General features: G+C 30.3%; 1 protein-coding gene across 1 annotated transcript in view; it reads left to right on the top strand.

Moving 5' to 3' along the window:
* LOC143073324 (putative cytochrome P450 120) overlaps nt 1-12,055 on the top strand; it is a 24,899-nt gene extending 12,844 nt beyond the window's left edge. Inside the window, exons 2-11 of the mRNA XM_076248770.1 lie at nt 635-881; nt 1,782-1,859; nt 2,624-2,744; nt 3,172-3,308; nt 3,593-3,669; nt 4,465-4,659; nt 5,929-6,036; nt 6,310-6,437; nt 8,242-8,329; nt 8,751-12,055. Coding sequence (XP_076104885.1) covers nt 692-881; nt 1,782-1,859; nt 2,624-2,744; nt 3,172-3,308; nt 3,593-3,669; nt 4,465-4,659; nt 5,929-6,036; nt 6,310-6,437; nt 8,242-8,329; nt 8,751-8,888 — 1,260 coding nt within the window. The 5' untranslated portion in view covers nt 635-691 and the 3' untranslated portion in view covers nt 8,889-12,055. The remainder of the gene's footprint in view (nt 1-634; nt 882-1,781; nt 1,860-2,623; nt 2,745-3,171; nt 3,309-3,592; nt 3,670-4,464; nt 4,660-5,928; nt 6,037-6,309; nt 6,438-8,241; nt 8,330-8,750) is intronic.

The raw sequence follows: 12,055 nt of genomic DNA, 5'->3' as shown, positions 1-12,055 counted from the left end.
GTACGTAACATCTGGTCATTTTTTTATAAACTGACGTAAAACTAATAAATTAATAATTTCTAGGGAATCACTTCATTCACACAGATATATTTGTTCATGCAGAAGATTTATTGGTAAGATACGTACATCTTATAATATATTTTCCAAAATTTCACCTTTAAGTCAGGAACCTCATTTGAAGCTTTATGTCATATCCTCAATGTTTTGGATAATATTAGAATTTTGTATCAATGGAAGATTTCAAAATATTTAAAAAAATTAAATTTGTATAATTTTTTAATTTATTCCAGAACATTGTCCTGTTTGAATATTGTCATCTGACAGTGTCCAGCTGTGATGAGACAAGTTATCTTTTGACTTTTGGTGTTGTCTGCAACAGCAGTGTCAAAATTTGTAAATCCACAACTCTGTGAGAACTGCTAAATAGAATGCAACCAAACCTGCACAGACTTTTCTACAAGATACAAAGTAGTGCAGTTGTTCCATGTATTTAAATAGAGAAATAAAAAATGAAAATATTTGCTGCATTTTGATTAAATATTGAAATTGATGAAAGGTCTGACAAATGTATGTGGTTCTTGATGTACAATTAACCTACTAAAATGATTGATTCTTTATTATTTTCTGTTTAAAGATGACACCATAGAAACAGACATAATGGGATAGTAAAATATATATAAAAAAGATCACCATGGCAACCATCCCTGGATCTGCTGGATTGCCGTTGCTTGGCGACAGATCATATGACTTCTATAAAGACCCAGTGAAGTTTATGGAGAAAAACATCAGTTACTACAAGAACAGAAATTTTATTGGAAGATTTCTGAATAAATCAACAGTGTTTGTTGGATGCAACAAAACTTTGAAATGTTTACTGACAGGTTTGTTGTTTTAGCATTTTGTGAAATACTTGTACTTTTAAAGATTCTACAATATTTTATCAATCTATTTTCATTATTCATGATAAATACCATGACTGATCGCTCTGAATATTTTTGGTTTTATATATTTTTGTAGTTTAGGTAGTGAACTTCTTCTCTATGACCCAATCAACACGGAAATTATACCATCTCTTTAGATTAAGATATCGTTCTTCCTCCATGACTCACAGTTAATTTACTGAAAGCTAGTTCAAATCCATTTGCAATTAATAAATGAATCTCAGACTAAAGTATCAATCTGTTCCCATCTTACAGATTTAGTGTAAAGATATCATTAACCATTTGAGAAATGCAAGACATGCTGTGTCTGGATAAAGTGAAATTAAAGAGACTGTTTCTTATTCATACAAAAAGAAGATGTGGTATGATTGCCAATGAGACAACTATCCACAAATGACCAAAATGACACAGACATTAACAACTTAAGGTCACTTTATGGCCTTCAACAATGACAAAGCCCATACCGCATAGTCAGCTATAAAAGGCCCAGAAATGACAAAATGTAAAATAATTAAAACAAGAAAACTAATTGCAAGATTTGTAGAGTTGTCTCCCATATTTCTTTAACTGCCAGATTTGTAGAGTTGGCTCTCATACACCACTATCTGCCAGATTTCTAGAGTTGTCTCCCATACCTCACTAACTGCCAGATTTCTAGAGTTGTCTCCCATTCATCACTAACCCAGACTTGTAGAGATGTCTTTCATATTTTCACCAACTGCCAGATGTGTAGCATTGTCTCCTATATTTCATTTATTGGCAGATTTGTAGAGGCACATTTTTTTACCTCACACTTAATCGAGGACAGGTATATTTATAGTTTGTTTATATTTTTTTCAGAAGAAGCAGATAAACTGGATCTTGGATATAAAATGTTCATGGGAGACATCTATGGTGACAACATTTTATTTACTGATGGTGAGAAGAATATTTTTCAGAATATTAATTAAAAATCTTTAATAGTGTGTAGAACTATTCAGATAATTGATAAGTTTTTATGAAGGGCTGTAAGTGGTACCTTCTGTTGTTATGATATTAAACATTAGTCACAACTACTATTCTTTTATGCCGACAATTTTTTATCTAATATTTGGTACATTATATGTCATAACAAAGACTTAGAATTATGGTCCAGGTATGATCTTTCTTATCATACATATTTACAAATTTTCGTTTGGATCTTGAGTTTCCTTATTTTTTTTCCTTTTTATGATTTTACCTTTGTTGTGCAAACATCTGGGCTCACGGTCATAAAACTTTCGAGCATGATTTTTGAACTCAAGACTCGAAAATCAACCAATCAAATTGCTGGATTTCATGTTTCGAGCATGATTTTTGTGCTCCGAGCACTGAGCAAAGTTTTATGATTTCAAGGCCTGCCTATAAGCACATATTCATATTCAAAAATATCAGAGATGGCTACACATGAAGTGTGCTCCCTTTAAAAACACTTTCATTTGCTCAAAATAGAAAAATCTAAAGTAAGAAAAGATTTATTCTAATAGAGAATGCAAAAAACTAATACTTGCCATAGTACAAACTGATTTTAGACTTGGAGTGGTATCAAGTGCTATAGAAGAGTAAGCTTGGCATTGACATCTGTTGTGTATCATCATGTGTACAGTGGTCAAATCTGGTAATGAATTAAATTCTTGTAAGTTTTTTTCTTCTATGAATTTTAGGATTGGACATGGTATCCTTACGAGAGTCTTTAATCCTGCTGTTTACACCTGAAGCTGTTTCTACGTATCAAGACACAATCAAGCATGTGGTGACAAACTTCATACACAAAATAGATACAGAGTAAGTATAGATTACACTTTAAACTTTGGGTTTAAGATAATTTATCATTATGATGTTATATTCCTTATATAAGTATTGATAAATTCTCTACCCCTAAGGGAGATAACAATTAAACTCTGAAAATAGTCCTATGTACCATTATAAACCCTGAATATTGTTTATAAATGGAACTGATATGTATATGCTCAAACATTTTTTTACATTCAAGAAACAGAAGGTTTGCCTTTTACCACTTTATACATCTTTATTCATAGACATCTGTTGTGTACTCTATAAAATCTGGATTTGTCTGATTAACAATTTTATCGTCCCTTTGTATGAAACAGCATTCAAAAATGTAATGAAACTTAAAATAAAAGATGATACTGTTTAAATTGCCACCTGTTTTTTGGTAGATTTTTAGATATTTTACATTTAATACTTGCAGGAATCCTGTATGTTTGTATCAAACATTAAAGAGGATGTGTATAGAAGTTTGTCTCAGTTTGTTCCTTGGTATTGATTTTGATACAATGACAGAATTAACAGAAACTATTGTCTCCTTGACAACCACTCATTGGCATGGTGAGTTTAAGTATTGAAAATTTGAAGGTCAAACTTTTTATTTTCAGAATGTACTTACAGTTCTATACAAATGTAAGCCGTATTGGATTTTTTGAAAAATAAAGAACAATATACAGACTGAAATCAGAATTGACTTAAGGAGACATATATCTTATTATTTAAGCTAAAAAAGTTGGGAATATGTTCATAAATCAGAGAAAGTTTTACACTAAAGAAGCATGCATTTATTACAGAAAAATTCAACATCAACAAAAACCTGATATAATTATGTATTATTTTTACAGGTATAATATCAGTTCCAGTGAATCTAAAATTTCCTATTGGTGGAGCCTCTACTTTTAGTAAAGCTTTAGATGCAAAGGTTTGTACTTCAGTTATATCTATTGGTTTCTTTATCTTGTCTCTTAATGGCCTGATGACTTTTAAAACTTTTCTTTTTTTCTCGATTTTTTTCCTTCTGTCAATTAGTATAACAAAACACCTTTTTATGAAGCTTAATGACTGAAGAACTAGTAACAGAACATTTAAATATAAAGATTAAGGATTATACCGAAGATATAACAATTGATCAAAAGATTAAACTGAACTGATTTGGATACTGGAAGCGGTAAGAGTCTGGCTTAAAAAATCAATCAATGTGACACAAAGGCATTTCCAGTTAAAAAAAACTTCATGTAACAACCTGGTGCAAAAGAATAAAAAATCCAAAAAAAATCAGCTATTTAACACAAGGAATGATCCAGGTTTTAAATTTTATTGTAAAACAGTTTTTTTTATTGTTGGGAACTTTTATGGATTACTTGGGTGAAAAGAATTACAATTTTTGATCCAACAAAATATGTTTTTCTTAATTTGTTTTATGTAGTTTATCCACTGGCTTAAACGTAGCTTTACTTAGAAAATTGTGTTAAAAGACGAAATTATTATTTTTATCATGTGATTGACGATGCCTGAAGGCATTGTTCTGCCTGGCTACAGCATCGTCCGGCTTTTAGTCTGCAATGCCTTGAGGCATTATTCACCTTGAAAGGGTTAAATGAAAAACTCAAGAATTAACAACTTTTCCATAAAGCGCTTAAAATTAATCAGTGTATTAAAGTTTGATTTTCAGTATGCAAGAGCAATGAAATAAATAAGACATTTGTTTCTTTTACAGGCAAAACTGCTTGATATAATCCAAAACAAAAAAACAAGCACTAGTCGTCATTTTGCAAAGAAGATACAGGAAGTACCCAAGGGAGATAATGGAATATTTGTGAACAATCATCTGCTGCTGTTTACCTCTGCCCTGGTACCAAAAGCATTATCTTCTTTACTTACATCATTTATGATAGAAGTTGCCAAGCAAAAGGTAAGTAAGCCTTTATATCAAATTATCATATTTTATTTACAAAGATTCTAAGACCACTTCCCCAAAAAGGTACAAAATTAATATATTCCTGATGTATAAGCTATGTATAGTATTAGCAGTTAAAAAGAAACAATAGTGTATTCATTTGAAAAAGATAGTTTTTATGAATAATTATTTATTTTCATTTATTTCTTATATGATTTTTAAATGTTTTTTTTGTTTTTATAGCTATGCAACTTTATAATCCCAGGAGTTAAAAAAAAACCACTCTGACCCTCCAACATATATGTACAGTGTCAGTCCAATATATATGAAAATAAGGAGATGTGGTATAATTGACAATGAGACAACTCTCCACCAGAGAGAATATGTAGACAGTTCTCCCACAACCAAAAAACCCTAACTGTAATGTATAAGAGCATACACCACATGCACCATTTAAACAATCAAGGGAAACAGAAATTGTACTGTGAAAGTACTTTTATTCGTGGGGTACCAATTTTCGTGGTTTTCGTGGATGACTTTATCAACGAATTTAAGTGTCCAACGAAATAAAACAACCATTGTCCAAATCAAGACATGGAAAGATCCCCATGAAGGTTTGACTACTTATGTGATCTAGAGAATATATTGAATAACCTCGAATCTGAGAATACTTTAATAGCAGTCACAGAACTACAACTGCATGCAGGATAATACCCATTTAATCTGTAATAACCTAAACTGTACAACTTTTGGTCTTTTAATTCTCATAAAAATATTTTTTTTCGATGTAAGTCAGAATTCCGGTATTGATATGCGAGTATGATAAAGAGTTCATTTTATATCCTCATAGTTCTCTAACATATGGGAAATAATAATTTCATGCTGTGCTTGATTTTGATAAGAATTATTTGACAATTCAAGATACGTTTATAGCATTTGTGTATGATACTGATTTCTCTAGGTGACATGTTTATGGCCTAATTAACACCTTTGATGGTCCTTAATCTGTTGATCACTTTATCTTGGGTTAATTAGTGTTGTCACTACGATTTACACCGGTCAATGTTCACTTTGCAATTTCCTTCAATCCAGACTATTTGTAACCTTAATTTTTAAAGGCTTTAATTTTTCAATTATTTTTTTTTTAGAAAACTAAAATCCACGAATTTAAAAAACCCACGAACATTTAAATATTGCTTAAACCACGAAAATTGATACCCACGAATTAAAGTACTTTCACAGTAATTGAAATATCTTACTAAAAATTGCTTTTATTTCAAACAGGACCTACAAAAAAGCATTCTTACAGACAGAGGTTTAAGAGAGATATATATGTTAGAAGTCCAGAGAATGTATCCTCCATTTTTTGGTGGTAGGAGAGTTATAAATAAGGTAAGGTATTTTCCCATAATTGTTAACTTATTTGTTGGAGAAATCATTTTATCTTTCATTTTATATATCATCAACAGAAAAATGTTTATTTTCAACAAAAGGATAATTGTATCTCGCTCACCATTTGTTTGCAAATTGATTTATTCCTCAAATCTAAATTTGTATATATCTAGTTTACAGTGCCAATTCAATTTCTATTGTCGATACAAAGATCATTTTTCCGTACACATTGTACACATAGTAAATAGACATATTTTATGTTTTATTTTGCAGGATGTTGAGGTTAATAAGCAGAAGTTTGTGAAGGGTAATGCGGTTGTATTTTCCACATATGCCACACACAGAGATCCTGAGGTATTTGATGATCCTCACCAGTTTCAACCACAACGATGGACAGAAAAGTAAATTTTTAGCAATTTTTATTAAATCCTATAGTTCAAAAAAATGTTTTCTCTAATAGATCTTTAGCCAAGGCTTCCAAAACGGTCATATATTCCGTACATTTGTGTAATGTCCGGTAAAAGTCCAGCTGGGCAAAGCATGAAACGGTCATCTCCTTTTTAGTTCAAGGCTTTTTCGGTCATTTTAACATTTTTTGACCCAACCATTTGCCTTAAACATCCACACATTTCCGGTCATAAAAGTGACATGATGATTAATTACTATCAAAACAACCCCCACTTCAATACTTTCTAATTTTAATCAAGGATAATTAGTTGTTACACAGCTGAAATCTACCTGTTCAGGTGACAGGTAAACTATTTTCAGTACCGGACATTGTATAAATTGATTTGTCTATTCACAATTATTTTCTTACATTTCAGCTGTTTGTATCTAATTGATTTAGTCCAAAAGATTAAAATTATAAGAAATTAGTTTTATCAACATGATTTGATGAAAAATTAAAAAAGGTTTTAAATGAAAAATCGTCAGAACTACGTTGTTTGAACTAGAACATGTGTGCGCATGTGCACAGGTGGGAAATTTAATTATGCATCCTACATTTCTTCAAAAATGCTAAAATTATCATTGATACCTGTATCTAACGTTCATTTCAAGTATTTTGTTGAAGAAATAACGTGGAAAGAGCTTCTTCACTTAGTCATGCTTTGTAAAACCTACATGGATTTTACATATCCGTTTATGGTCCATGTTTTACAATTGTCAAGTCAACATCCAGTTTTAGGCAATGTGATTTTAAAACGAAAGTAAAGTTTTTGACAATGTCATTTTGCACAAATAAAGAGACTAACTCTATGGCAGATATGAGCACGCTGATGTGCACACTTTTAATGATGCACTGCCAATTTAACAGTTTACATCCAAACATCAAATTCATATCAAAGTTAAGTTTAAAATCGTTTTTTTTTTAATCTAATGTCAATCGTTGGAATGGCCATCTGATTACCATAATCGCCTTTTGTGACTAAGTCTTAAGGGATTAAAATCGGAATCAAATATAAAATGTCCGGCTGGCTCAAATATTTTTTGGAAGCCCTGTCTTTAGCCTGTTTGAATTTATGTCAATTTTATGGCAATAACTTAGCAGCTAACAAATGGGAAGAAACTTGACATTATAATATAACTTTAACCAAAAATTTATCCAACAAGGTATGGGAATTATAGTTTATTTGGTGGCATTTTTCTTATCTTTATGGCATTCCCATGTTGAAACCAAGGGCTTGACTACAAGGTCCATTTATTGTTGAAAAGATGACACAAGGCTCAAGTTTCTTATACAGTGCAAAGGATGAATCAAGGCCCTATTTTTATATGTTATATATAAAACAAGAATTTGTCCCCAGTACACGAATGCCCCATCCCCACTATCATTTTCTATGTTCAGTGGACTGTGAAAATGAGGGAAAATCTCTAATTTGGCATAAGATTAGAAAGATCATATCATAGGGAACATGTGTACTAAGTTTCAAGTTGATTGGACTTTAACTTCATCAAAAACTACCTCGACCAAAAACTTTAACCTGAAGTGGGATAGATGAACAGACGGACAGACGAAAGAACGAACTGGCGAACCGATGCACAGACCAGAAAACATAATGCCCATAAATGGGGCATAATTAAGAAGAAAATTAATTGCAGTGATCAGACATATACCATCACATGACTTTTTACCAAGAAAATTAAAATGTATGAAATATTACAATACTAATTTTAGTTAAAAATATTTTTTTTTTTTTTTTTCAGAAATATAAATGACAAAGACAAATTATTTTGCTTTGGTGGAGGACCTAGATGTTGTGTAGGACAGAAGTTAGTTTGGTGTATAATTGATGTGAGTTTTTACATGTAAATAAATTAATTAGGAGAATCTATTTGTAAATTGTGTATAGATGATATTTATAGGTATTTATACTAACTAAAGAATAAAGTTCAACAGAGGATATATCAGCCATTGCGAAATGGAGTACACATACACAATTAAAAAAAAACTCTAAATATACTGTGTTATCAAATAGGAGAAAAACATTTAACTCTGGTGGATAGTTGTCTCATTCCCAATCATACCAAATGTCCTTATTTTTTTTAAATTGAATTTAATGATAGAAATGGTTGATGAAACCAAACCCAGTGATAACTGAATTTATAGTTTAAGAAGTTTTTAAGTTAAAACTTTATTAAAGTAAATTTTATTTTTTTTTTAACAATAACTAATCAATCATCATCACACAAACAATATGCTTTCTATATTGTAGACCATCATTGATGAAATGTTGACCAAATTTAAAGTATCATTAATTGATGAACAAGATCTCACTCATAAATGGTTACCTGTTTCCAGACCTAAAAATAAAGTACTGGTACAGTTTACTGAAAAGGATACCAGTCAGTAGCAATGAAGTACTGGTACAGTTTACTGAAAAGGATAACAGTCAGAAGCAATTAAGTACTGGTACAGTTTACTGAAAAGGATAACAGTCAGTAGCAATTAAGTACTGGTACAGTTTACTGAAAAGGATAACCATCAGTATCAATTAAGTACTGGTACAGTTTACAAAAAGGATACCAGTCAGTAGTATTGTCAAAGTCATTCAATGAAATTACAGCAATGAATTTGAACACAGTAACTTAAGATACTTTTGAGGAATAAAATGGGACCTTAATTGACAAGTCTTTCATAATCAGGGATACATTGTATATAGACATTTTTTTTTAATTTCCATACATGTAAGTTTGAGGTTCATTTTGTGATATTCAAAAACAGTGATTTCTCATTAGGTTGATAACTTTAGTTTGTGAATGACACTAAAATGGTAGAAGCAAAACTTCATCAAAAATTGTTGGAAGAAAATGTTAGAAATAAATTGTGAGAATGCAATAAGAAAAAGTATTTAGTAACAGACTGATTGATTTTGAATGTAATAAAAAAAAATGTTATATATTTATGTATGTCCAAAATCTACTATTGTTGATTTTTTTAAATGTAAATATAAATAAATAGGAGAAATAAGTTATGAAATATACCTTTTTGTCTATTTTTAGGCAAAATAAGCATACATGATATTTTAGATAATTTATTGAACTTCATATAAATGTGTCTCAAACTTACTTTTTACACATACATAAAGATTTTTTTTATTGTTATATATATAAAAATTTATATCTTGTTTTTTTCATAATTTATATGCAACTAAACAAAAAATTGTAACTCATATTAGACTAAAGAACAAAAATCTTTTATTGTAGAAACTTTTAACTTTTACATTTATATATGTTTTTGATAAACCCTTTTTATTTGCCCACTCCAAAGGAGAGGTAAACTGTTTTTCCTTTGCCTGTTTGTGTGTCCATCCATCTTTATGTCCTTTCGTCCCATTAAATTCTACAATGCTATGAATGAACTTTTCATTACAATGAAACTGAAATTAAGAGATCCCTGCAGAAATATATTATCAGGCTTCTGGTGAACATGTATAGGGTTTTCAGATTCATAGTTCATCAACTTGCTATCTTTTGATTTCATAAAACAGGGGCATTTTAAATTAACTTTAAATTTACATTCAGTTTTAACTAAATGGTGTGTAGTTCAGCTAGCAAGTGAATGTTATTTTATTCATTACTTTACTGCACCATTGTACGTATCTTGTGGAGAAAAATTATGGTCAGATTTAATAAGGCTGAAAAGGACAGACAAAAGTAAGCCTTTTATTCCACAATAATATTTAAGCAGCCATGGAGATCATAAAAATATTTTGAATCACAATAAATTTTACCTTGCAACAATATTTGTTGGACAAAACTGCTGTTGCTCTGGTACCCACTACATGATTTATATTTTGTTTACAAACCAGTTGCTATTGGGATCATTATTCATTTGGAATTGCTCAAAATACTACTACAATCATCCAAATCAAAATAACATGATCTAGTCCTTATAAACATTCCATTATAGTGGTATTTATAGATACAATAGGTGGGATATATTACTTTATTCAGTGTAAAACATGTTTATTCAGTATAACATAGAGATTAATACATGGCCATTTCCATATCAGCCTTGGTATCATCCCGAGACGAAGTCGAGGTGCTGATATGGGTCAAGGGATGATACCCAGGCTGATATGGAAAAGGCCATGTATTAATCGCTTTATCATATACTTCCGACAATAGTTTTATGTAAGGCAAATAAACAAATGCAATAACTAAAACAGTCAAAAACTTTATAAAGAAGTTGAGTTATGAATCAAATATACTATAACTGTCCAACAACAGCATCAGTACCTCCATATAGATGTATAGGTACATTTCCTAATGAGGCATTTTGAAACATTGAAAATTTGGAAGAGTTTTATGATCATTATTACTTCATGTTTGTTGTACTATAAAATTATTCTTAATTGTCAATGGCATTTGTTAGCAAGTACTAAACTATCCCCACAAAAGTTCCCGTAAATTTTGATGTCATAAAAAATATCTGACGTCACAATGAAAAAGTAAACAATCAATACCAGAAACACCGGAAATAACTTGCACGAGAAGCACTGTTATGGGTTTTTGCACGAGACGCCCCTGATATGGGTTATCAGCCTGGGTGGAAAATTATGGCTTGTGTACTTCCGCTCATTACACATATGCAAAAGCTATCATATCAATGCTAAGTATATGATAAATATGTTTATTCAGAGTATCATGTCTAGTTAGTGTATCATTCAGTGTAAGTGTAACACATGTTTATTCAGTGTAACACATGTTTATTCAGTGTAACACATGTTTATTCAGTATAACATATGTTTATTCAGAGTATCATGTTTAGTTAGTGTATCATTCAGTGTAAGTGTAACACATGTTTATTCAGTGTATTACATGTTTATTCAGTGTAACATATGACTATTCAGTGTAACACATGTTTATTTAGTGTAACATATGTTTATTTAGTGTAACATATGTTTATTAAATGTAACTTGTCTGGTTTTTTTTCAACATAGCATCTATCTACAAAAGTTCCCTATTCAATTATTAATGTTTAAATTTACTACCTAAAATTTTGCCTAAATGTGAAAATGGTTCATTGTACTGCTGGCATTTATGAGTGAAAAAGAGGAACTAAAAAGCTATATTTAGTTGGTTAAATGAGAACCTTTTTTGATCAAGGTTTTTTTCAAGCTATTCATTACCGTATAGAAGAATTCTGGTTTTGTTTGTAAAAAATTCTTTAAAGGTATTTTATTTTCTGTTAATAAGTTAAGTGTTAATTCAGTTTATTCAAAGGTATCTGTTTGTGATGTTTCATATCATTGTGAGCTTTTTATTATCAAATTGTTATAGGACACTTTGTTTTCTGGTTTTATAGGTATTGCTCAAATGGCAAAAACACTACTTATGTATATTGATTTACGGTCAAAGGTCACATATAACATATCTAAAGGAAATCATATCAATAGAAAAATTGATCTCTACTTAGTCTTTTTTTAGAAAATTCATTTCATGCTAGATAAATGTTGTCAATTGTTTTTTTTTTTATACACATTTGCACAATAAATATATTATGATATTTTAAAAA

The sequence above is a fragment of the Mytilus galloprovincialis genome, chromosome 4 (assembly GCF_965363235.1).
Source record: "Mytilus galloprovincialis chromosome 4, xbMytGall1.hap1.1, whole genome shotgun sequence".
NCBI lineage: Eukaryota > Metazoa > Mollusca > Bivalvia > Mytilida > Mytilidae > Mytilus > Mytilus galloprovincialis.
Note: the sequence above shows the minus strand (reverse complement) of the source record. Positions and strands in the feature narration are given on the sequence as shown.